Below are 27,982 nucleotides of genomic sequence, written 5' to 3' on the forward strand. Positions count from 1 at the left end.
GAGCCGGCAGGGTGTGCAGGGAGAGGACTGCTTTATATGGAATTCTGGGAAATGGCCAGCGCCAATTAACAATGTACTGGCCTCTTAAATCTCCTGAAGCTGGAGCGCACGCCCTAGGAGATGAGGAAGCCCCATTATGGCCGGAGAACCGGGGACAGGTAAGAGGCGTGGGTGCCACGCTTGCGAATGGAAAGGGGCACGGGTGAGCCCGCGACCCGAGATATGGGCTGTGGGAGCATCCGTGACACTTTGTATGCCATTTTTTACAAAAAAAAATTTAAAAAGATGGCTTTTTAAATGAATGAAGCGAAAAAGGGAATGCAAAAACAGAAAAATGTCCTGCTCCTGATGGGGTCAAACAAAAAAAGAATCACATGACCTGATATGGATAAATATAAGGGAAATAGAAAGATTGAGGGTCAGGGAAAGCAGGGCAGACATGTTGAAATGAAAATGAAAATTGGCTTTGCCTTTAAGGGTTTTACAAACTTGTTGCCAAACAAGCTTTCTAATGCTATAGTTTATGTATTTTTAATGGTGTGCCCTACTCTTTCTGTAATCTCACTAGGGTACAGTATAGTAAGTGGCAGTGAGCACACTGTAAATGTAAGAATCTTTTTAACACATTGAATAAGGAGCAAAAGCAGCATGTTCTAAAAGACAAAAGTTTGCACCTTTATAATAAATTTGCTTGGCAAAATCTCAACTGTGTACTTTTCATCTGTAGCCCCAATGCTGTGGAATAACAGTATGTCATATTAAAATGTGCATTGGGATCTAGGGATGAGAGACTTGGAAGTGAACATGTGTGGTAAAGCATCCTATTTTATTTATGCTGGATAAAAGCATCTCCAATCCTGACATTTATATATTGTAAATTGATGAAGTAGTCCCCCCAGATAGAGAAATAGGACACTGCACAAGCCAGCGGTAGCTTCCAAATTGCATTTGAAAGGTATATTCGCTGGGTCATTTGAAGCCATGGAATTTAAAGTCAAATCTATCGAAGCTTAGATGAATGCAGACAGATAAGTGCACTAGATGTGACAGAGGGGACATTCTTTCATATGACAAAGGCAAGCCCTGTTATTCAGTAATACTAGGTCAAAATACATGCCGTAAATTTGGATATTTGGGTAGGTACACACCTCAGGTTAAATACTCAAATATACCCTTTAAAAATTAACAAGTACTGTTGTGTTTATTGATGATGTTAATGTTTTATCCCACTCCACCCGAGTGGTGTAGAGGGGGAATTACCATAGTTGCATTTCCCAGGCCTGTGCCAGGAATTGTAACAGCTTATATTCTTGTATTCAGATGTACAAGCCTGGATAAATCCCTCCCAATGTGTGTTTTTTCATCTTCTAATTCTTTTGTTTTTGTTTTAAGCTTTTACACTATTTACTCTGTAGTAGAAGTGACATGCTGACCTTGCAGCATCAACACTGACATGCTTGTAAGAAGAAAATTAGCTGCATTAGTTGTATGTATATTATTTTATTTGCCTTTTAATTTCTTGCAGTATAACAAATACATATACAAAACTTTTAAAGAGGCCACAATGTGGTGGTCAGTTTTACCCACAGGGCACACAGCATTAATCAAATTTTAGGGTGCAAAATAACATACCACAATGTGGTCATTTTGAGAATAAAATGTATGTAGTTGAACATACTGGGGCAGATTTACTTACCCGGCCCATTCGCGATCCCATTCGCGGCCCATTCTCTGCGCTGGATTCGGGTCCGGCCGGGATTTATGATGGTAGTTCCTCCGCCGTCCACGCTGAAGTCCGCTGGAATGCCTCAAAATACACCGGCCTAACTTGGATGAAGGTGAGTGAAATTTTCGCGCCACAATTTTTTTTTTAAATGCGGCAGTTTTTCAGAATCCGACGGGTTTACGCTCGGCCACGCCCCCCGATTTCCGTTGCGCGCATGCCGGCGCCGATGGGCCACAATCCGATCGCGTGCACCAAAATCCCGGGGCAATTCAGGTACAATCGGTGCAAATCGGAAATATTCGGGTAACACGTCGGGAAAACGCGAATCGCGCCCTTAGTAAATGACCCCCATTGTTTTCTATGAAGCCAAAATATCTGATAAAGTAAACCTTTTGGAGCAAGGAGTTGCATCAGACTCATCAACACCTATGTGGCATTTCAGTGAAAGGAGGAGTAATCTCTGGCTTCACTACACGTGCCTCACTGAAAGTAAGCCCCATTCACATTGCCTGTAAGGATGCACTACCCTATTATTTTTGAAACACCAGATATATCAGGTACTGGGAGCCCAGTTAGTCCAATGATGTTCACTAGACTCAACCTTAGGTAGTGAAAGCTGTGCTGTGGCTGCTGAAGTAGCTCCATCAAACACAGTTTACATATGAAGCAGCACACAAGTAAATTAATAGAATGTCAGTAATTTTTACCCCACTAAATTAACAGCTTCTTCAGGTGGGCTATGATATATGCTTTTGTAGAATTGCCACTTATGTTAAATCCTACCCATTTGATCTCAAAGCCATATGAAAATGAGCTGAAGAGAGCCGAGATGAGTCACAGTGAGAGGCTTAAAAAAGAAATGTCACTTTACATGCCCATATCTATTTAGTACCTTAACAATGCTTTGCAAGTGATGTCAGGCTTGTGATTCTGTGAGCTACAGTACCAGAGATACATGCAGTTAAATATGCCTATCTTTAACTGCCTAAATCACTTGCTCTGTAGCTCACAGATCCACAATCCTGGTGTGACTTGAAACATGAGATTCTAATCTTTAATATGGCACCATGCTAAAAAGCATGGTTCTAGCTATGGTAGAGACCAAGATATGGGCATCTGATGCTATGCTCCCCCTGCAGTATCTAAAAGTGACTCATAATTGAGGGAAGATTTCATCATAGTATCATAGTATACAAGGCTGGAAAAAGACGCAAGTCCATCAAGTCCAACCTTTAATAATTAAATAAATGTTTTATCCCCATAACCCGAGATATTTATTCTCTCCAGAAAGGCATCCAGGCCCCTCTTGAACATGTACATAGAGTCCGCCATAACAACCTCCTGCAGCAGAGAGTTCCATAGTCTCACTGCTCGTACAGTAAAGAACCTTTGTCTATGTTGATGGTAAAATCGGCTCTCCTCTAGGCGTAGAGGATGCCCCCTTGTCCTGGTCACAGGCCTAGGTACAGGCGGTCCCCTATGTAAGAACACTTGACTTACATACGACCCATAGTTACAAACGGACCTCTGGATATTGGTAATGTATTGTACTTTAGTCCTAGGCTACAATGATCAGCTGTAACAGTTATAAAAAGTGTCTGTAATGAAGCTATAGTGTTAATATTGATTCTTATAACAACCCAACATTTTTAAAATCCAATTGTCACAGAGACCAAAAAAGTTCTGGCTGGGATTACAATGATAAATTATACAGTTCCGACTTACATACAAACTCAACTTAAGAACAAACATACAGACCCTATCTTGTATGTAACCCGGGGACTGCCTGTATAAAAAGATCTTTGGAGAGATCCTTGTACTGTCCGTTCAGGTATTTGTACATTGTAATGAGGTCTCCCCTCAGTTGTCTTTTTTCTAAATTGAATAATCTTTTTGTAATCTGTCAGTGTATTCTAATCCCCCCATTCCCTTAATAATCCTGGTTGCTCTCCTCTGCACCCGTTCCAGCTCTACTATATCCTTTTTATACACTGGTGCCCAAAACTGTACACAATATTCCATGTGTGGTCTGACCAGGGATTTGTATAAGGGCAAAACTATGTCTTTATCATGAGAATCTATTCCTCTCTTGATACATCCCATAATTTGATTTGCTTTAGCAGCAGCCGCCTGGCTCTGGTCACTAAAATTAAGTTTACCATCCACCAATACCCCCAAGTCCTTTTCAGCTCCAGTTTTACTAAGTAATTGACCATTTAAAACATAATTATACTTTTTGTTTCCGTGGCCCAAGTGCATAACTTTACATTTATCTACATTAAACCTCATCAACCATTTCTCTGCCCACTCCTCAAGCTTCCAAAAAAACCCCTCTGTAATGCTAAACTATCGACCCCAGTATTTATTACTTTACACAGCTTAGTATCATCTGCAAATGTTGAAACTTGACTGTGTAAACCCACTACAAGGTCATTAATAAAAATATTAAAAAGATGTGGCCCCAATACTGACCCATGTGGCACTCCACTGGTAACGTCATCCCAATCTGAGAATGTGCCATTAATGACCACCCTCTGTTTTCTATCACTAAGCCAATTACTTACCCAAATAAACAGATTTTCTCCTATTCCCTGCAGTCTTATTTTATATACCAACCTTTTACGTGGCACGGTGTCAAATGCCTTTGAAAAGTCCAGATATACAACATCCACAGCGTCCCCCAGATCCAGTCTTGAACTTACCTCCTCGTAGAAACCAATCAGATTAGTCTGACAGGACCGATCTCTCGTAAACCTATGCTGACACTGGGTTATAAGGTTGTGCACAGTGAGATAATCGAGGATAGCATCTATAACAAACCCCTCAAATATTTTCCCCACCACAGCAGTTAGACTCACTGGTCTGTAGTTTCCAGGATCGCTATTTGATCCTTTTTTGTATATTGGTACCACATTTGCTATGCGCCAGTCCTGTGGAACCATAACCATAATCTTCAAATATTAAAAATAACGGTCTGTCTATCACCATACATAGTTCATGCAGAACCCGGGGGTGTATGCCATCTGGCCCTGGTGATTTATCTATCTTAGTGGTTGCGAGGCAGCGCCGTAGCTCTTCCTGGGTAAAGACAGTTGAGAAGTCAACATTCAGTAGATTGGCCCTTTCCTCATCTCCTTCCACCATGACCCCCATGTTATTTCTAAGGGGACCCCCACTCTCTGTTTTTAGTTTCTTATCATTTATATACTTGAAAAATAATTTGGGATTATTTTTGCTCTCCCTGGCAATATTTCTCTCAGTCTCTATTTTTGCAGCCTTTATCTGCTTTTTACAGGATTTATTTTTCTCTCTATAATCCTCTTTGACATAAAAGAGGCAATTCTAGAAGGAATACAGCATACCCTACCTGTGGGTGCTACTATTTTAGTGGTGTAAAAGCTAAGTTGCTACAGGCTTGCTGACATGGTTACCACTGCAGTCAATTACAGAAGCAGTTACTAGTTGGAAGCAACAAAACATGTCATTTACATATAATAGTGATAGAATATATTCCCAAAGTCGCTCAGATAAAGTAAAAACCATCTACAATCCACCAATCAATTTTCAATTATCTTCCAATTTTTAAAAGGCATGACTGGTAAAAAAGGCATCCATTATATGAGAATGCTCAAGTCCATTATACAGAGACCCCCTTCATGGCAAGTGAGACATAGAGTAAAGAATAAGAGCTGAACTATGTATGTTATTTAGGCACATGAAGAATGAAGGAGCTTCTACTGGATAATATCGGTCATGTCATTAAGCTCAGTAATGTTGAAGCCATTGGTGCAATATTGTCTTTTTTAGAATTTGTGAATAATGGTTGGTCCTAGAGAGCTGAATACTGTCCCAAATATTAGAAGTGTGTCATTAATAAGTGTGCAAAGATTGGTCTAATAGTTTCAGACAAGAGACACCAGGTAACAGAAATTCATTTGTACATATAAAAAGAGAGAGAAAGATATCTGGTTTCTTTATTTTATGAGCTTGTGAGAATCCAAGAATAGACAAAAAAAGACTCAACAAAGAGCAGCAAAGATCTTCTGCAGGCTCTAATGTTAAAGCCAAGATGCTACCCATGGGTCCCCCCTAAACTTTGCTGGGACTGGATAATATACTGTCAAGTTTTCAGTTTAATTAGAAAGTCCTATTTGTTCACCTTTTTATCTTTTATTTTAACATATTATTCCTTACAACAAAATGTCACATTTAAAACAGTTCATTTATTTAAAATTCCGGAAGAAGACGTCTAGACAAAGTTCACAAAGAAATTGACATTATCAAAGTTGTTTTATTAAAATAGTTTACCTCAAATCAAGTGTCGATTTTAACTCATTTTAGGGCTCAAATATCACTATATTTCACTGTGAGACCGTTATTTTATTTTCTTATAAATCTTTAGACTCAGAGGTAAAATATCATTGAAAACTCAAACAGGATTTGAGCAAAATGGTTACTAAAATGAACCAATTAAGGCAAAGTGCAGCCATCTGTGTAGCTGAATACTGAAGAATTATTTAGAAGCATACAGAAAAAAATGGTGTATATGGCGTGTACTAAATGTATGCACTGTCTTCTAAAGACTTTTTACACCTCATTTGACAAAAATATGGGGGGTATCTTTTCTCTTTCTAGTTTTCTACTTGTCTAGTTCCTTTTTTGTCTAGTTTCTTTGTCTGTCTTAGTCTAATTTGTCTTAGGTGGATTCAGGGTGTGTCCACACGTTTGCTTTTTCAGATGCAGTTTTTGGAGCCAAAAGAAGGTGTGGATCATAATGATTGAGACACATCTTGAGAGAAGCTGCTCCTCTTTTTACTCTACTCCTGGTTTTCTGCATCTGAAAAATTGAATGTGTGAACACACCCTCTTCTTGTGTTATATTGCACCTTAGCCAGTTAGTCTAACACTACTCTCTGGTGTGGGAAATTATTGCGCAAAAACGTCTCACAGTTGGCTTTCCGATAAATCTTCCCCCTTCTTTGTATAATGCTCTTGGTTATATTGTCTGCATATTGCTCTGAAAGACAGTTTACCGGCAGGGTTTTTCGTTGCTAAACTTTTAATGTGTCTAAAAAAAATAATCCAAAATAAATCCATTTAATGTTTTTTTTTTTAACCCGAAAGGTGGTGAAGAAAGACAGGACTAAAAAGTCCCAGTTGGCGAATACATCTAACTTTAGTCAGCTGGATTTGTTAGATAAATACAACACGGAAATTTATCATTAGACCGGCTGACTGTCACAATTCTTTTGTGGGGGATGTAACCATGTATCTCATGTTCCGCCAGTCTCTAGCTGAAAAACACTTGTGTTTTGCTGCACAGATTTATTACTGTGATAAAGAATTATGGTGTGGTATAAGACTGTCGGTTACTACTTTAGACCTACTTTAAGTTGGTCTAAACTGTGAACCAGAATTTTGGCCGCATGGACAATTTCCTGCAAGCCACACCCCTGTCTCACAAGGTCACACCCATATCTTGAAGGCCATGCCCCCTTAATCAATCATGACTAGAAAGTGCTTAAAAAAGGTCTAAAAGCCTTGATAACTGTGGTGCAAGGCATTTTAGACAGTGTTTTTGGCACCAAACCAGCAGAATTATGGCGCAAGTGCGTTTATAAATCCCCCCCATGTCTGTCTTTGGAGCTCTGCTGCAATTAGATTTATTAAAAGTGGCTTTTGCCCTTGATAAATCTGCTGGCAGTGTGTGGGTTGTTTGCGCGGTTGCATGAAAAATCACATCAACCAGAGTAGGGACTGGTGTAAATTTGCACCAAAACTTGCACCTTAATGGTAATTTGTGCCAACTTACAAATCATGAATTCAGTTCAGTATTGTGAAAACTAGTTTATGCAAATAATGAATTTGGCGCAAGCAGGGTCTATTTTAAAGTGACTTTCCACCATCCTATGTTCATTTGGCGCAATGGAAAGTCATAAAACAGCATTTGTACAACAAATGCACCAAAACAATGGCAAATATAGAGAAAAAAAAGACAATGATAAATTTTCCCAAACAAATCCATTGAAAAACAGCGTTTTCAAAGTTCTAAATTTTCTGCTTTTCGGGCAGACAGTCACAGCACCCAAACACCTTAATAACTAACATTAACTAAATGTCTCTTCTTTATATTGGCATGGCTTTTTATGCATACTTTCTTTTTTGACTGTTTTATTTTGTCCCAGAGTGGGACATTAAAGAGGGATAATTTGATCACTTGTTCAGTGTAATGTGATGCAATAGTAATGCATTTCAGCATATTACTTATGCAAAGATGTGTGCCACTTCCATCACAATTTTATTTTTAAAATTTAAATGACCACCATAGTGGGATTCCATGGCAGCTGTTTAAAGTACTTATTCTGATGACCCACCTTTCCACAGCAAGATTTATCAGAAGTGTATGAAAGCTCATGGCAACCAATCAGAGCTCACCTTTCATTTTCCCACAGCTGTTTCTAAAATTGTAGCTGACCTCTGATTGGTTTTCATGGGCAGCTAGGACAGTCAGGGAGGGAGCTCCCTCCATCTTCATTGCCACCAAGCAGAGACTACATGTCTGCCTGCAGAATCTCTCTATAAGGGAATGCCAGAGACAGCCTAATCGAATACCTTTCAGTTCTGACATTATAATACTATACTATAGAAAACATAATTAGCACAGTGTTTAAGTCTTCACATGTCTGTGTACCCTTGTGGGTTGTATGTTAAAAGAACATTGTATAAAAGAAAACAAACAATAAAGTATGTAAGAGAGTAAGATAAAAACAGCAACACACACACAAAAAAAACTTAATAGCACACCAAAAAGCTATATGAACTTAAAGGTTGTCCAAAAAAAAATTACAGGTTTTTACCACAAAAAAGATGCAGAAGAGTTTTTTGTTTTTTATTTCATACCGAAAGCATTTCTTTTTGCAAGTGTAATAAATAAGTTTTTATGTTGCATGATAAATGCAGCAAATTTAGTAAAACAGATCTTCATCATTTTTTATTATACTGTACTGTTTATCAGTTAGATATCTGAAGCCTAACATTTTGTTCTGAATAAAACAAGACCCCATATAGCCTTAGTGAAAAAGCATTATAGCTTGTAGAAAGTATTAAGGTCATTGATGTGCAAAATAGATGCAAGGATAAGTGGGCTAATGTATTTCTAGCACAATTGTGCCTATATTAGCAATATTCATAAAGGGAATCTATTATCAAAAAATCAAGCATGATAAACCGGGGACACTTACTCATAGATTCAGGCACTTTGACCGAGGTAATCTTCTTATATTATTTTATCTGTGGCCTCCTTTCTTCCTGCTAATGAATCAGAGGGACTCGGAGGGGTGTTATCAGAGCCCATCCGTACTGTAAGTACACAGGCTGGTACATTGTGCAGCAGCATATCCCACTCCCTCAGAACACTTCCCTCCCTCTGCTCCCTCAGCACTTCTCCCTCCCTCAGCACTCCTCCCTCTGCTCCCTCAGCACATCCACCTCCCTCTACTTCCTCAGCACTTCTCCCTCCCTCTGCTTGATGGAATCTCATGGCAGTCTCTTGGCATATGATGCATGATTTTGATGGTAGATTTGTTGCCCATTGTTAAAGTCACATTAGAAAATATAGTCTTAAATAATTGTCTCATAAAATGCTGGAATAGCAGTGTTTGTTTTGATATATATATTTTACAAAATGTAAAACCTATTCAAAAACTCAACATGGCCGTACTTCCTGTTCCTTTATTGCTTTCACAGCAAAACAAAAATATTGCAATATCTCTATAAGGAAAACCAATTAAAACAAAGACAATATCTAAAAAGCATTCCTAATATAAGTCAGTACTTACCGCTAACCCTGACTTAAAGAGAAAGTAATGTACAGTTTGGGTCACATCAGCTGCATGAATCAGGTTGTGATATGGATTTTTATGTTTGGTATATCCAACTTCCAGTGCCTCCACAAAAGATACAAGTGCAGAGATTGGGATCTAAAATAGAAAGCAGTAGAATTATAAAGTGTCCTGGAATTATTATTATCAGGAGGCAACCCGATTCTTTAATAATGACTGGCAGTGTACATAATAGAACTTGAGACCATAGAGTTTAGGGTAAACAGGACAGCGAAGGTCATATACTGTATACATATGATGAATATGTCACATGTACGGAATGATTGAAAACGTTACCAGATCCTGTTGAATAATTGTATCATTATCAATGTGACAGCGGAAATGCTTACAGTGGTGATTGCCTCTGCAAAGAGAAATCTAGGCTTCAGGTTGCATAGCTATATGGTCTGGGTGAATACATTTCCATATCATATAGTTATTTGTTTTTGTCCAAATGCGATTACTAGAAGAACAGAAAGGAAGAGAGTAGAAATCGAAAAGGCCTGAAATAGTTCAATGAATATATCATTAGGATTATGACATTATATTATATTGTAATATACAGATGAATTATTTAATACATACATGTGTTATGTACAGTATAAACATTTGAACAGTATTTCATGAACACAAGCTCCAGCAAAATCCCCTTAAGCAGGGCCGGCTCCAGGTTTTAGTGGGCCCCTGGGCGACAGAGCCCTAGTGGGCCCCTTTATGGGCTGCCCCCCCCCCATCCCCGTGTACACATTCCTCCCCTCCCCCTGTATACACACTGAGCCCCTCCTGTATACACACTGCCCCCCTTCCTGTATACACACTGCCCCCCTCCTGTATACACACTGCCCTCTCCTGTATACACACTGCCCCCTCCTGTATACACACTGCCCCCCTCCTGTATACACACTGCCCCCCTCCTGTATACACACTGCCCCCCTCCTGTATACACACTGCCCTCTCTTGTATACACACTGTCCCCTCCTGTATACACACTGCCCCCCTCCTGTATACACACTGTCCCCTCCTGTATACACACTACCTCCCCTCCTCCTGTATACACACTACCTCCCCTCCTCCTGTATACACACTGCCTCCCCCCTCCTGTATACACACTGCCTCCCCTCCTGTATACACTGACCCCCTCCTGTATACACACTGACCCCCTCCTGTATACACACTACCTCCCCTCCTCCTGTATACACACTGCCCCCCTCCTCCTGTATACACACTACCTCCCCTCCTCCTGTATACACACTGCCTCCCCTCCTGTATACACTGACCCCCTCCTGTATACACACTGACCCCCTCTTGTATACACACACTGCCCCCCCCTCCTGTATACACACTGCCTCCCCTCCTGTATACACACTGACCCCCTCCTGTATATACACTGACCCCCTCCTGTACATACACTGACCCCCTCATGTATACACACTGACCCCCTCATGTATACACACTGACCCCCTCCTGTATATACACTGACCCCCTCCTGTATATACACTGACCCCCTCCTGTATATACACTGACCCCCTCCTGTATACACACTGCCCCCCCTCCTCCTGTATATACACTGACCCCCTCCTGTATACACACTGACCCCCTCCCTGGCCCCTGTCATATCCCCCCTCACCTGTTGCAGCTCTCTCCGTGTTGTTACTGCTTTCCCCGGCATGTCATGTGACCATGACATCATCAAAGGTCCTTCAGCCTTCAGCCTGTGGGAAAGCAGTGAGTGCAAATGCTCTCATCGCGATCTGTGTCCGGAGGACACAGATCGCAATGAGAGAGGAAAGGAATCTCCCGGGCAGCGGGGCAGATGTCCTGCTGACCCGGGGAGATCCGTGGGCCCCTCCAGTACCCCGGGGCCCCGGCACTTGCCCGGGTTAGCCGGGTGCTGGCGCCGGGCCTGCCCTTAAGCCCTTAGAATGGGATGAAATACAAGAACAGCAAATTTTAAAGGGGTTTTCCGAGAAATATAAAATACAGATGTGGCCGAGGAAGGGGAGGGGAACTGCCTAAAAAAATAAACTTGTACGTCCGCTGTCCCACCAGTTATCCCGGTGCCATTTGGGCAGAGGTAAGTACAAGTTTTTATTTTTTTTGGCAGCCCCCCCTCTCGGCCACATAACTGTATTTTATATTTAGACAATGTTATTAATTTTTTATTTTAAACCAATGTTACTCCATTTGTCCTTTAACTTGATACAAAACCCCTTTTGTCCTCTAAAGACAGATTTTTCATAAAAAACTAATAACTTTGATTTTTTACACATTTTTTCATTTACAACATTCAAAGTTACAAGATTCAGATTTGATTTGGTGACAGATTTTTTTCGGTTTGTACCAAATCTATCAACAAATTGATTTGCTCATCTCTTCTTGTTATCTTAGTATTTCAGCTTCTACACATATATAATAAGGGGAATAATAATTGAAAACATGAATATTCACAAATTTGTAAAATTTAAAGGGAACCTACCACCACAAATCTACCTATAAAGGTAGATCGGGTGGTAGGTGGATCAATGGGACGTGAGGATAGCGCTTTTAAGGGCTAATCCTCACGTCCCTGCACTTTTTTAGTAACTTTTATCAAACTTTTATGCTAATTTTATTATGCGGCTACTAGGGCGTGGAGTAGCCGCTTCTGAGGTTACACGAGGCGGCTACTCCATGCCCCGGTAGCCTCTTTTCTCCTCCTACTCACCATCTTCGGCGCGCAGGTGCTCGTAGCTGCGCGCCCTCGTCCGACGATCCTGCAGTCTGCGCATGCGCAGAACAGCAGGCCCGTGCCTGCGCGGTCACTGCTCCGAAGCCGGGGCTCCACAGGCGCGGTCCTGCTGTTCTGCGCATGTGCAGACTGCAGGATCGTCGGATGAGGGCACGCAGCTACGAGCAGCTGCGCGCCGAAGATGGTGAGTAGGAGGAGAAAAGAGGCTACCGGGGCGTGGAGTAGCCGCCTCGTGTAACCTCAGATGCGGCTACTCCACGCCCCAGTAGCCGCATAATAAAATTAGCATAAAAGTTTGATAAAAGTTACTAAAAAAGTGCGGGGACGTGAGGATTAGCCCTTAAAAGGGCTATCCTCACATCCCATTGATCCACCTACCACCCGATCTACCTTTATAGGTAGATTTGTGGTGGTAGGTTCCCTTTAATTCTTTCTTAACCACAGAGATTTCATAGTGATCATTGTTATTGTGATCATTGTCTTATTCTGTAACTGTCATTTTTCTCAATGATTGTGTTAGTACAGGTGGTCCGCGACATAAGGACACCTAATTTATAGACAACCCCTACTTACAGATGGACCTCTCTGGTGAAGCTCTCTGAATGCTTTGCTTTAGTCCCAGGCTGTAATGATCAGCTGTAAGGTGTCTATAATAAAGCTTTAAAGATAATTTTTGTTCACAGGGACAAAAAACATTTGTTTGGAGCTACAAATATAAAATATACAATGGGCATGGAAAGTATTCAGATCTCTTAATGTACACTCTGCACCCCATCTTGACAGAAAAAAACCTATGTAGATAGGAATACTTTCAGTAACAACAGTACAAGTGGGGGTATTCCCATGAAGACAAGTTTCTTAAATATATTGAGGATAACAAAATAACACATACTCTAATTCAATGTTTTTAACAAAAACAACAGATATAATTCCAACTTGTCTCTATTCAGTTGCCCCTGGTTTCCGACCTCTTATCGTTTGACTTTTGGATTGGCAGCCATCTTGCCTGACACTGTGGAGCTAAGCTGTTCTCTATTCTCTGCTCCTTGCAGCGCCCCCTTTCCCCCTGGCTTCCAGGACGAGCTCACCTGACTTCCTGCCGGCACACAACAGTAGCAGCGAGAGGAGAGCTACAAGCTACAGGTAAGCAGATAAGTTCTTTATCCGGGGGAGGGAGGCACATCAGATCTGTCTGTGGCAGAACAGAGATGCAGCAGAGCTGAGCATGTAATATACATCTCATGGATCTCATTATCTCATTTTTAATCATTCTCATATCTCTTTTTATGTGTCAGATAGTTGTACAATGTACAGAAGGTAAAAGAAAGTGTATATAAACCTGTACCCTGATAATTTAAGCACACTGTCAGCAAACAGCATCTCATAGCACAAAGGGATCATGACATGTCTGGTTAGAGAGTCCCCACCCATATTTTGGGATTTTACACTGCCCATCACTGAGTAAAATTGTAAAATAAAGGGTTAAAAATTATATTTATTGTGTAAACATCACTAGGGGATTGAAATTTGCATTTTCTTTTGTGGGCAAACCCATTTAAGTACAAACATATCTTGTATGTAACACAGGGACTGCCTGTATAAAGTTCTGACCAATTTACTACTGAAAATTTGTAATAATTACTTATGTGCTTTACACCCTCCTTATAGGATAACACTTGGGGCTTAGTAGACACATTTTGACCGCTCGGCGGTTTGCTAGGCACCAGAATAATTTCACTTATATAAACAGAAGAGAAGGTTGGGGAATATGTATTACACCATGCATAAAATCCTGGAGAACCACAGGGAGCAAAGCTTGCAAGGCACTTAAACCTTCTCAACCCAATGTTCAAAGGAAGTGGTCAGAGCACCATTAGTGGGGGATCAGTGGTTTAGCAGCTAATAACAAATAGAAGGATACATATTTGTAGGGAGACTATGGATTACCAGTAGGCAGAACTTTCAAAAAGAGAAGAGTGGGAGCGAGGGGAGGGGCCCTAGGGAGGAGACAACTTATTGCTTGCTCCATCTTTACCCAGGCAGGGCCAATCAACAAGCAATCCCACCAAATGTACTTGCAAGTGCCCCTTTGGGAGTGGCAGGTTGCAAAATATCTTGTTACCAAGGACATTTCCAACTTAAAGGGGTATTCCAGGAATTAGCATAATGCATATACAAATAAGTCCTGAAAATATAAGCTAATATGTAATTAGTTGCTATTTAAAATTTTGCTCCCCTTAGCAGAAAAATGCTGGTGACATAAACTGCAATAAAGAATTAAAATGCTACTGGCCCTTTAATCAGTCCATTAATTTCCATAATGTGCAGAGAAGACACAGGACAGAAGCTGGCCGCTGGTCACTTGTCCACATCACATGTCCTGCACCTGCCTGGGCAGGTCATGTGATCACCACTATATTTGCCGTAGTTGGTTGTTTGCAGTGCATCCAGTATGGCCAGTGTTTTGGTGATGGCAGTTACACATCATTACTATGGTAACAGAGCAGGATGGTCTCTTACATCATCACTGGGTGCAGAGCATAAGAGGTAGTAGGAGTTACTAAGAACTAAAGGATCTTGGGACTTGCAGTTTCGAGTGGCGTCCATCTTGGTGGTAACTCCACATACTTAAGAGAGGCCATAAAATTTTGTAAATCATAAAATTAAACTATTTAAGCTCAATTTTGTGACTAATGACATTGAGTTTTGTTACATTCACTTATTTATAACATTGTGGGTTTTTCTATAAGATGTTCATATTCCTAGAATACCCCTTTAAATATATTACAGTAGCAGCCATAGCACAGTTAAAGGACATCTACCACCAGGATGAAGGATTGTAAAACCAAGCACCCTTACCTACTGATGTGTGCCCCTACTGGCAGGATCCACTCTTCTTGTAGTTTCATATAGGAAATTGTATGCAAATAAGCCTGAGAGGCTCAGGGCTCCACTGGCATATATGGAGCCCAGAGCCTCTCGGGTTCATTTGGATCATTTATAAAAACTTTCTTTTGTAAAACAAGGTCCTAAGAAGCTAAAAAAAAAAAAAGATCTGCCAGAGGAGGCACACACCAGTATATCAGTGTGCTTGGTTAACAATCCTTATCCAGGTGTTAAATGTCCTTTAAAGGAGCGAAGGAGAGAATACTGCATCACATAGCACCTGAGATATAGTACAAAAGGAGAAATACACTTACAAAAGTCAAATTCATTATCCAATGTCATGTGCTTAGATCAAAAACAAATTGTGCCCCTCCCCCCAATAAAATCAATTCTTAAAGGGGTATTCCGGGAATATGAATTTCTGGTACAAAAACCCACAATGCTATAAATAAATGAACATGACAAAACTCAATGTCATTAGTCACAAAATGGAACTTAAATTGTTTCATTTTATGGCCTCTCTAAGGGATGCAGAGTTATCACCAAGATGGCCGCCACTGATCCGGTAGTTCCCAGTATGCTCTGCTCCTAGTGATGATATAACACTCTCTAGCTTTGCACACAGGGGAGTACTATGGTTCGCTTGCATCATCAAAAAATCATTAATGGCTTTTCTTTGTTCATACAGGCGGTCTAACATATGGAGGCTGGAATTCCAATGGGTGGAAACATCGCATATCAGACTATGTTGGGGTAGGCCGTTCTGGCGCTCCAACTCGAAGAGGGTGTGCATGGCTTTGTAAGAATGGTTGAAGTGCGTGCAAAGTGACCTGGCAATTTTTAGAATGTCTTGCAGATGGGTGTAAGTCTTCAGGAACTTGTTGACTACCAGATTGAACACGTGCGCCATGCAAGGCGCATGGACCAACCCTCCTCTGTTTAGTGCGGACACCATGTTCCTCCCATTGTCTGTCACCATGGTTTCCGATTTTTAGTTGTCGCGGAGAAAGCCACACATTGATTTCTTCTTGCATGACGTGGAGCAGTTCCTCCCCTGTGTGACTTTGTTCGCCCAGGCAAAGCAGGTGTAGAACTGCGTGACACCGCTGTGCCCTGCACATGTGGTATGATGGAGCAGCACCTGTGGAGGCTAAGGTGGTGGTGGAGAAGGAGGGGGCGGACACTGGCGCAGGAGCAGCAGTTTGACAACGTGGAGGAAAAAGCGCTGTCTCTTGTGGAAGTTGTTGGTGTGGCTGGGTGGGAAGCACATTCACCCAGTGGGCTGTAAAGGACATATACTGGCCCAGACCATAATTACAGCTCCACGCGTCTGCGCTGCCGTGCACCTTGGAAGAAACTGATAAGCTCAAGGACTGGTCAACCTTCTGTTGTACATATTGGTGAAGGGCTGGCACAGCCTTTTTGGAAATAAAATTGCGGCTTGGAACTCTCCACCTCGATTCGGCACAAGCCATTAGTTCTCTGAAGGGCGCAGAGTCCACGACTTGGAAAGGGAGAGACTGCAAAACCAACAACTTCGACAAGAGAACGGTCAGCTTCTGCACCTTAGGATGGCTGGACGCATAGAGTTCTCTTTTTGTAATCGCCTTGCTCAACGACTGCTGGCGCCATGCGTAGCGAGGAGCAGGAGCATCTGGACCGGGCGATGATGTCAAAGACAAACAGCTCCCTTTGGAAGAGGTGCTGGAGCCTTGACTTGCTGAAACAGCATGTGTGCCACTAGGTGCTGCTGCTGTTGCTGCTCCTGCAGGTTGGACCGCATCTGACACCCGTTTCTCCCAGGTGATTGGATGGTGAGGCTGCATGTGTTGGCGCAGGGCCGTGGTGCCAATGGTAGCTCCCTGGCCACGCTTCACTTTCTGCCTGCAGATACGACATATACCCACGCACGGCTCCTCTGGTGTCTTTACAAAAATCTGCCACACCGCTGAGGTGGTAATTTTACCGCCAACACTCTGCACTGAGCGACTACTACTGCCTCGCTGAGCCCCTGTGCCACTGCTTATTTAGGCCTGCGAATTGGGATTTGTACCCAGCGGACGTTTGGCTCCCGTTCTCGCACTGCTGCCACCCTGCTGACTCACAGCCACAGTAGCGACTTGTTGCCTGCTCCGAAAGCTGACACTCTCTTCGCCCGACGATGATGAATCCCCTGCTACACCCGGCTGCCAAGTGCGATCGGCTACATCATTGTCAATTTGCATTTCCCGATCACTGCTACCCTCCTCACCGGTGTCAGTATGCACAGTCTGCCTACTGCAGGAATCAGCGGAAGTCTGCCCCACCTCTCCACTGCAAAGCAGCTGCTGACTGTCCACAAACACTTCGTCCTCGCTGAATAGTGGCGCTGAGCCCAGACCACCTAGTACCTCTCTGGCTGCGGGAAAGGAACAGGACAGAGCCTGGTTGAGGACAGGTGAGGGCCGCAGACCTGCTCCTGGGCCATGCCAACTAATTGTTGTATCAGAGGAACCTACGGACTATTGGCTGGGGTTGTCAGATGTTATATTTGAGGAATTGGATGACCTAGTCAACCATTCAACAACCTTTGGGTTGTTGATCAACACACTGCCACTAGATGACAACAGCAGTTCTGGCCTCACAGATTCACCCCTGCTGTGACATCCCCTTACTGTGCTGCCACCTCTGCCTGCTCCCCCTGCCACCTTTCTGTCTGACATAGTGGTTTATAAACTACGTGGATTTGACCCGTAAATCTGGCTGTAAACTAGAGCCCCCAAAAGGTATTGCAATGTGCGTTGTACAGATACCCCACAACTGACAGTGTAATTTCAGCAAAAATCACTGTATAAACTACGTGGATTTGATCCGTAAATCTGGCTGTAAACTAGAGCCCCCAAAAGGTATTGCAATGTGTGTTATACAGATACCCCACAACTGACAGTGTAATTTCAGCGAAAATCACTGTATAAACTATGTGGATTTGACCCGTAAATCTGGCTGTAAACTAGAGCCCCCAAAAGGTATTGCAATGTGAGTTATACAGATACCCAACAACTGACAGTGTAATTTCAGCGAAAATCACTGTATAAACTACGTAGATTTGACGCGTAAATCTGGATGTAAACTAGAGCCCCCAAAAGGTATTGCAATGTGCGTTATACAGATACCCCACATCTGACAGCTCACTACTGCAGATTTCTTCCTATTCGATTTTGTCACTAAATAGAACTGCTATTTGGGGTATACAGATCCCCCTTAAAGAACAACCAGAGATTAGTCCACCAATCGCTACTGCAGATGCATGAAAGTCAAACAGATTTCTTCCTATTTGATTTTGTCACTAAATAGAACTGCTATTTGGGGTATATAGAACCCCCTTAGAGAACAGCGAGGGATTGCAGCAAGAATCGCACAGCACAATAGCAGCAGCTGGACGCTACAACATGAAGTGTGAAATACTGAGATAGAAAATGGCTGTGTTTTATAGAGCGCCCATTTAGCAGAAACATGAGGGGGAAAAAAAACAACTTCAGCATAAACTTCGGCTTCGTGGCGAATCGAATTTTTCCTGAAATTCTAACCGAAGTTAGAATCATTAGAATCAATTCGCCCATCTCTAGTCCAAATGTCAGAATCTCAACACAATAAAACTTGAATAAAAAGTAACTAAGAGGTTAAACATTGGTAGCAATAAAAATGTCAACTTACTAAGGTCCCGACAGATTTAAAAGTACAACTTTTTTTTGTACAGAGGATTACATTTTTTGAAATGTATAAAAACACAATAAAACCTGTATAAGGAGAGGTGTTATTTGGAACACACAGGGAAATTCATTAACACAAAGCACTGCGCCACCTTATGAATTTTTCCAGCTTCCCAGTACAGTGCATGGAATATTACATACAGACATTTGGAAGCACAAGTTGCCCTATATATTAAAGGCCTTAATACAGTTTGTAAACAGAAAAATAAATAAAAATTATGGCTCTTGAAAGGTGGGGAGTAACTGAACCATTTCTCCACCACTGACAGTGTATGTTTATGTTTAGTTTGACATTTCTTCCCAACACACAAATAAATTCTGCACATAAAAATCAGTTCCGAACATTTAACTGAGCTTTTATCAGCAGCAGGTGCATGTATTTCAGCAATCCATTGAATCTTTTGTTATGAATTTGTACAGTCAAACAGTTAATTTGTCAAGTCTTATTTGTGCAATGAAATGGAAACCTTCGGGCTGTATTTTGCGGCAACTTAATGTTGTATACAGCTTAGTTGTCATGTCCTTAAAATGAACTCCTAGTGACCAGATGGTAAAATACATTCGCTGCCCCTAATAAGGGCAAATCCAAGAATAAATCCCAGAAGAAATGAGAGCACAAAGCCTTTTTCTTAAATCTTGAGAACTGATATTATTTGTGTTTTTAAAACTAAATTTCAATATCATCATACAAAGACATGAAGGTAAAGATTGTCATATACTATGCTTAAAAGGATGAAAGGTTCTCCACGGAAGAAAATCATGTTCTTCATGATAAAATCAAAAATCTATTAGGTGGGGAGCTTTCTTCTAGTAATTGGATTATAATCTGTACTTTTCATTTATTTCATATATCATTCAGTATAGCTGTTATTGTTTACTCATTTCCCTTCCTTAATGGTGTATATTCTATTTGTAGACTGACCCTTAGGCCCCTTCCACACTTGCGTTGTAGATCACGTCAGAGTCTGATCAGGGTGCGATCAGTGTTTGGTCAATCAGTTTTCAGTCAGAGTTTGTTCAGTGTCTCAGATTTTCACACGCTATTTCAAAGCAATTTCAATGCAATTTCAATGCGTTTTCCACACGCAAGTAATGTGCGTGAAAGAACTCAGGACTGAGCTCTATCTTTTCTATGGCAATCGCTGCATGAAAAACGCATTGCACTTGCATTGCACTTGCAAGTGTCTCAGACTCCAATGCGTTTTTGATGCATCTCCATAGACTTGCATGGTGCGTTTTTCACGCGCGTGACTTGCAAAAGTAGAGCATGCTGAGATTTAAACGTGCGTTAAAAACTGTGCGTATGTGCGTGAAAAAAATGTCTGATTACAATGGGTCAGAGTGCAATGCAAGTTCTGCGCGTCAAAAGCACGTGCAGAAAATGCGCGTGAAAAACGCAAGTGTGAAAGGGGCATTAGGTGTTATTGACCTTTGTCTACTGTATTTATTTCATATATTTAACCCCTTCATGACTGATGGTCATTGGTGCCTGAATGTCCAGGTCAATTTTTGACGTTCTGCTATGCGTTTTCTTAACCACTTGGCCATTTTGCTACTTCCTGACACGGCCTTTTTTTAAAATCTGCCCTGTGTCACTTTAAGTGCTCATAACTTTGGAATGCTTTAACATACCCAGGTGATTTTGAGAATGTTTTTTCGTGACACATTGTACACTTGTTGGTTAAGAAATTTAAGCAATATGTTTAGTATTTATTTATGAAATAAATGGAAATTTGTTGAAAATTTTGAAAATAACTGTGTTTTTTTTTATAGTCATATCGCCAAAATAACTTGATAACTAACATTCTTCATATGTGTGCTTTAACATGGCATCATTTTTCAAACATCTTTTCCTTTTTTTAGGATGTTAGGAGGCTTATAACTTTAGGTACGATTTTTCTGATTTTCATGAAAGTCATCAAAAACTATTTTTGGAGGGTCAATTTAGTTAGAAGTGACTTTATAAGGCCTACATGACAGAAAAACCCCACAAATTACACCATTTTGAAAACTGCACCCCTCAAAATATTCAAAACAACTTTTGGAAAATAAATGGAAGTGAAATTACAGAAATATATCTAACAATATATTCATTGAACACTAGAATTTGCACCTTCACAATGAGTTAAAAAGGAAAATGCATTTTACCATGTTTAGTGCAATTCCCCCCGAGTATGCCAATACCAATTTTGGCACTGTACCCTGCTGTACGGGCACAGGGGTCACTTGGAAGGGAAAGAGTGTTGTTTAGTTTGGAGGACAAAAATGTGGCTGAAAAAGTTTTCATGTGTCAGGATGCATTTAGAGAGCCCTAGTGGAACCAAAACAAAGGAAAGCCCCAAGAAGAGACACCATTTTGGAAAGTACACGCCTTGGAGAATTAAGTAAGGTGTAATTTGTTAAATTCAAATAGGCTCCAAAAATAAAAAGTTGAAAATGTACTTAAAAAAAGGCACTTTTACCCCAAATTTTTGTAAGCCACAAGGGATAAAAAAGATATAACCCCCAAAAATGTGTAAAACTATTTCTCTTAAGCATAGAATTGCCCCACATGTGCATATAAAATGTTGTGTGGGTATGCTGTAGGGCTCAGAAAGAAAAGAGGGATGTTTGCATTTTAGAAGCCAAATTTGACAGAAATTCTGTAGACGTGTCAAGATGCATTTAGAGAGCCCGAGTAGTACCAAAACAGAGGGGAACCCCAATAAGTGAAGTGAATTAAAGAACTTGGAGAATTACAAAGTATCTGCTAAAAAATCCAGAGGCTTGGAGGGGAAATAGTGACCAACAGGTGACCCCAGTTTGCGTACTACATCCGTCAAGGAAATAATAGAGGGGTATAGTGATCAAGGTTGGACGTAAATTGTGAATTGTGACTCTTTTCTGAGTCTTTCCTTTAGAAGTGATGGCATTCACTGGGTAAATGCTGTCCTGGCAAAACACGAGGGAAATCTAATCCAAAGGTACTGGGGCCCTGTCCTTCTTGTCCAAATATTAGTCTCACACCTTATCAGATGGATCAAACCCACCCATAAATTTATTGTAAGCCAGGATGCCGCCTAGCTTGGGGGCAGCGGGGGTGGTACCCCGTACAGGGGTGAGGGTGCTGGAGTCCCCTATGAATTTTGGTTAGAACAAGGACATCGCTTTTGTTCTTATACTTGACCAACACCATTTTCTGCTTGCAGAGTTCCTTTATATCCCCCCTTTCTTAGTAGCTGCCTAACAAGGGTTCCAGGGGACCTCTGGTAACCCTAATCCAGCATTGGGTGCACAGATCAGTCACTCAGAGCTCTCTGGGAGATGGCATGATGCCACTAGACATGGCCCCTTCCACCGCTGATTGGTGCTGTCCTAGACAGCAACAATTGTCGCTGTGTGTTGCTCTCATTCACCCCAGCGATGCCCATTGTGACAAATATTGCTGCTATTGGCTGGTCATGATCGACCAGCCAATAGTGGCGAACATGAACAGAGAACAGCAGACATCTGGGGTGAATGCAGCAGCGATAAGTCACAGACAGGAGAAGTCACCATGTTCTGTACCCAAAGGAGAAGCTCATCACCTGTAAGTTACTAGATGCCACTTTACCTGTGTCTTATTTATACCTTAGTAACTAAGTAACCTCCTAATGTGCATTAGTATTTTTTATGCTGCACACTGGTAATTTCTAATGTGCGCTGTGATATAGCGGGGGGAAGGACACTGTATACATCTTCACTTTTGGTTATCATTATTCTCTTCCACTATGGAGGAGAATAATGGAAATCAAATACTTATGGTAAGTGGAAGAACTTCCATTCACCACCATTTATAATAGACATAAATGCATTGAGGGTTCTCTTTTGTCATTATTTCAATAGTGTAGGGTAAAAAATAACAGACTACAGCATTATTTTTTTTATTACAGCTGAATCATGACAAAAGGTAGTTTTTCATGCATGCAAGTCTGTTGTAAATGGTGGGGGGCCCTGTAAGAAATATTGCCTGTGGCCGAGAGGACTCTTGTTATGCCACTGTGTATTTATATTCTTATATATCCTAACAAGTTGCCCCATGATAATAATAAAGCTAAAACCATCACATCTATCACATCAGTAAGCACATCAGTAAGTTCAATGTATGTGGAAATATTTTGCTAAAAACAGTATACAACAATAATTCTGAAAGAATAATATCACATGCTGTCAATTTGATCTTAAGTACTGTTATATAATTGATCAATTGTGTAGTAAGATCCAAGAACAATTTGACCACAACAATCTGTAAGTATCCAGTAATACAATTTAATCACATTATGTATTGTCCAGATGCTCTATAACTGTTAATTTGTTAAATGGTAAAACTTTGATGCCTCCCTCTAGTTTCTGGACTAGTTATCTCACATAATTATTGTGGATCATCTGCCATGTGGATATTTTGATAAATTTTGATATCAATGTAACACAAATTCCGCTTTCCTAGCAAACTTAAAGCTTATTGGTGATCATTTATCATATGTTAAAGTTATGCCTCTAAAAAGATGGTTATGCTAAAATTAACAAGATTTTTATTCAGTAAAATTGGGGAAAAAAAGCTAAATAATTAAAGTATTGCTGTAATCATGGTGAACCACAGAATAAAAATAGCATATTATTTTTATGGTACAGTGAACAGACAAAAAAAAAATCTCAAATTTCATCAATTAGCTGTTGCTGATACAAAAATAAATACCTATAAAGCGCATCTCATCTGGCAAAAAATAAGCCCCCATATATCCACATAAAAAATGTATGGCCTATATAGTGCAATAATACAAATCTGCTCTGAATGGCGCTCCTTTTAATCTATGCCCGGCCGTGTGCCCATACGTCAGTTCACCACCACACTGGGGTATCAAAGTTTGTGGAGCCTTTTTATTATTTAATTCATTGTGAGTGTTTAATGTTTCAGCCAAAATGAATGTCTTGTCCAAAAGTATTACAAATTGTTTAACCCCTATAAAACACGTTAACAAACTTCTTAAAAGCGGTAATTCATATGTTGATGGGTGCAATTTCCATAGTCACTATAAGAAGAAAAGTCCAGCTCACCACTACAGTCAAGAATCCATAGGTGCATGGAGAAAACTTTGACACCTCTACGACTCCGCATACAATGGAAAGGATACTTCATAATGTCCACAGGATTCATAAAAATACTTCTCGATTTATTGGTTCTATTTTAAAATCCACATATAACATCACTTCATGGGTATGGACGAAACACGTTGGTTTGCTGTGTCCATACACATGAAGTGAATTGAAAGTTCAGTAGGTGCCTCTAAATACAGGTTTTGTCGATTTTCCAAAAGAATTTGAATAATCGCACCCGAATTCTAAGCCTCATAACATTACAAAAAAAAACGAGATGCTTAAAAAACCATGGCAATATAAAACAGACATTTGGGAAATGTTAGATTTGTTTCATAACTAAACACAAAAGATACCATCCAAATTTTCAAACTAACATGAAGTACAATGTCTCATGCTAAAACAAATATATATATCGCATATCTTTTCTACATTGAACTGTTTCATATTTATTCTAATCATCCATCATGCTAGTTGGTGCATACAATATGTACTGTGTATGCTGTAATGTAGCGTATTGGGCATGACAAAGTTCTCCATGTAATGAAATCCAAGCAACTATCACTTTGTAGTCACTCCAGGCTATAACTGGTTTGAGTTCTAAAAATGGGGGTTAACGTAAGTTCTAAGAGGGTATTTAGAGAAAATATGTAATTCTTGTCTTATATTCATTTATTTAGAGAAATGTAGCAGGGGAAGAAGACCTTCTGTTAGTCTCTAGGCTTACTTCATTAAAATAACTAATTAATTATGACCGACAACCATTTCCTGCAAGTATTGATGTGGCAGTCTGGCAATGTCACCTTCTGTGTTCATTATCTGCCCCAAACAAAGGCCCTGAAAAAATGATATATATGTATACTTATATTTATACAGTTGAAACTGGAAATTTACATACACTATATAAAAAGACACATATGCATGTTTTTCTGCAAAGTCATAAAATTTACATGCATTAGCATTTGGTATTTGGTACCATTGCCCTAAACTGTATAACTTCTATAAAACATTTTGGATATCTTTCCTTTCCTTATCCTTTCCTTAGTCTTCTCACAATTGTTCCTTCTGATAGAACCAGTGTATCTGAGCTATGTATGTGGGCTGCCTTGCTCGTACCTGCCTTTTCAGTTTCGTCAAAAATCAGGGCTTTGTGATGACCACTTAAAAAAAATAAGGGCATTGGGAGGTGCTATACCGCGGGACACCCGGAGCGCTGGTCATATTTATGCCGCTCATCCCAAGTCATCTTATTTTTCTTTCTCGCGGACAACCCCTTTAAGCCACTTTGTAACCAGTTTGTCAGTATACTTTAGGTCAAAGCCCATTTGGAAGACCCACATGCACCAAAACTTTAACTTCCTGGATGATGTCTTTAGACATGGCTCCAGTATTGCCACATAATAAACTTTCCTCAAGATGCTATCTATTCTGTAAACAAAGATATATATATATATATATATATATATATATATATATATATATATATATATATATACACCTGTGCTAATCTGAAACAAACACTGAAATGTGCAGCAATAGTAACTTTTACTCTATACCAGTAGCTGTCAATCTAAAACAATACCATAATCATCAAGGCAAGAGGTTGGTGTTTGTTACCCTATGTGATGGATACAGACAATAGGCATATGTAGGTAAAAAATATCCAAAGGAAAAAAAAACAGCACAAGCCGATGATATCTAGCAATATTACACAGAGCAACCAAAAACGTGTGCATTATGCAGTTGAAACAGTTTTCTTTTACACTGTTAAGAGATAAAACTGATTGGACATTGACCTATATAGGCGGTCCCCTACTTAAGAACACTAGACTTACATACGACTCCTAGTTACAAACGGACCTCTGGATATTAGTAATTTACTGTACTTTACTCCTAGGCTACAATGATCAGCTGTAACAGTTATCACAGGTGTCTGTAATGAAGCTTTAGTGTTAATATTGATTCTTATGACAACCCAACATTTTTAAAATCCAATTGTCACTGAGACCAAAAAAGTTCTGGCTGGGATTACAATGATAAAATATACAGTTCTGACTTACATACAAATTCAACTTAAGAACAAACCTACAGACCCTATCTTGTCTGTAACCCGGGGACTGTCTGTATACATCATTTTATCCAAACAACTGGAGGATAATAATATAATTTACAGGCTAATGTTTTCTATATGGAGAGACACTCATTCACCTGTGATCCGATTAGTTTAATTATGCCATTGGAACTTGGACTCCCTCCCTGTTTACCATTTTAGCGTATTTGTGTTATATCTTTTAGGGGGAATACATAATATATATCATTTGAAATGTTGGGCTGGTAGCACTTTTGTTTAAATAAATTGTATTTATATACAGATTTTAACTGTAAACTACTTATCTATAACCACATGTATACATAGTATCAGAAAACTGTAACAGAAAACCTGGCAAGGAATGCAGGATTTGGAGCACAGAAACTCATATTGTGTATAAATGTAGGAAGCCTCATGATTTATAAAGGTGGTACATCTCCCTGGTTTTCTACCACACAAGCATCATTCTTTGCGATGTACAATGTACTGAAAGGCTTTTTTTAGTTAGTATATAATCTTAGTAAGGCATCTGAGCAGTACAGATTAGAGATTACCTAGAAGTGCAAGGAGCATTTTAGGGCAGAATATGCTTCATTCTTAAAATAAATTTCAGATAAATGTAAGAGATGTTCTTCAGTAGTTTAACATACAGAATCAATTACTGTTAATAAAGGCAACATAGAGCAGTCTATAAATCTATATATCTAGTGTTCTTATAAAATGAATGTAATAATCCTGTACTCAGTTCTAAAGCTATTTAAAAAAAAAATAAAGAAATTAAACAAAGTCAGAAATTCGGGTTCAACTGGTACTGATTATGAGCATTATACATGTGGCCCAAAGTGTGTTATTAGATAGTTCTGCATAGAGAAGGGTTAAAAACATGAATATTAGTTGATATTATCCCTTCTCAAAATGTAGTAACATATAAAGTGAATATTTCCATAATCTGTGAGGTGCAGCAGCTCCAGTGTGCAGCAAATGCTCCCGCAGCCTGATGGCTAAGAATCTGGATTGGGGGGGGGGGTTAATTTCAGGGGGCTGTATCTCTGGTTCTGTGACACATAGAACCTTACTTCTTTTTTTCCTATGAAAGAAGAGAGTCTCCTCTTTTATATGAATCTAAATTTGTGTTTCTAAAATGTAGGAAAACGGAGATATTAACTGTTAAACTGCCGTTGGGAGTAATTTTTATATATAAAAATGGCACCTGATGGTCTCACTTTAAACCTGAATATCTCTGGATCCATGGCACCTTGAAACAAAATTCAAGATTCATTTGAAAGAAGAGATTCTCCCCTTTCTCCCAGGGGCCCTGGGCAATTGCCACCTTTGCCTACCCATAGCGCCGGCCCTGGATACAACTTCAAAGTACAATATCTGTTTTTATTTTATTTCTATAGAAGCCTGAAGCTCCACCAAAATCACTGGGCCGTGAATATCATTTTAAGCTTTTGTTGACAATCTTTTTTTTTCTCAGAGATGGCATCCTGCTGCGTATATCACCTCTAGCAAACATTATGACATGGCTTGTAATGCAAAATCCAAGACATTTAAATATCTTTCATATGTTTATCACACATTTTGAAGGGTAATGTTAAATTAAGCCAAAGGTGATAAAAATAAAGGGGCATATTTATCAGGCCCTGAAATAGCCCTCTTCGCCACCTTCCCACAAGTGGGGCCTGAAGTGGCGTGTGGGGGATAGTGACCGGCTGAGCGGAGGGCACGGTACCCGCGCCGGCGCACTCGCTGCTTCCGGCAACTTTTAAGCCACCGGTCACGTTTATTTCTACGCCAGGTCCTGCCCTT

At 40.3% G+C, this 27,982-nt stretch overlaps 1 protein-coding gene across 4 annotated transcripts in view; it reads right to left on the bottom strand.

The window, feature by feature from the left end:
• Window positions 1-27,982, bottom strand: part of PDE1C (phosphodiesterase 1C) — a 520,097-nt gene that overhangs the window by 73,613 nt on the left and 418,502 nt on the right. For all 4 annotated transcript variants that reach the window (XM_072153240.1, XM_072153239.1, XM_072153241.1 and 1 more), the window contains one exon: window positions 9,565-9,705. In XM_072153240.1, coding sequence (XP_072009341.1) covers window positions 9,565-9,705 — 141 coding nt within the window. The remainder of the gene's footprint in view (window positions 1-9,564; window positions 9,706-27,982) is intronic.

This window comes from Engystomops pustulosus, chromosome 5, assembly GCF_040894005.1.
Source record: "Engystomops pustulosus chromosome 5, aEngPut4.maternal, whole genome shotgun sequence".
NCBI lineage: Eukaryota > Metazoa > Chordata > Amphibia > Anura > Leptodactylidae > Engystomops > Engystomops pustulosus.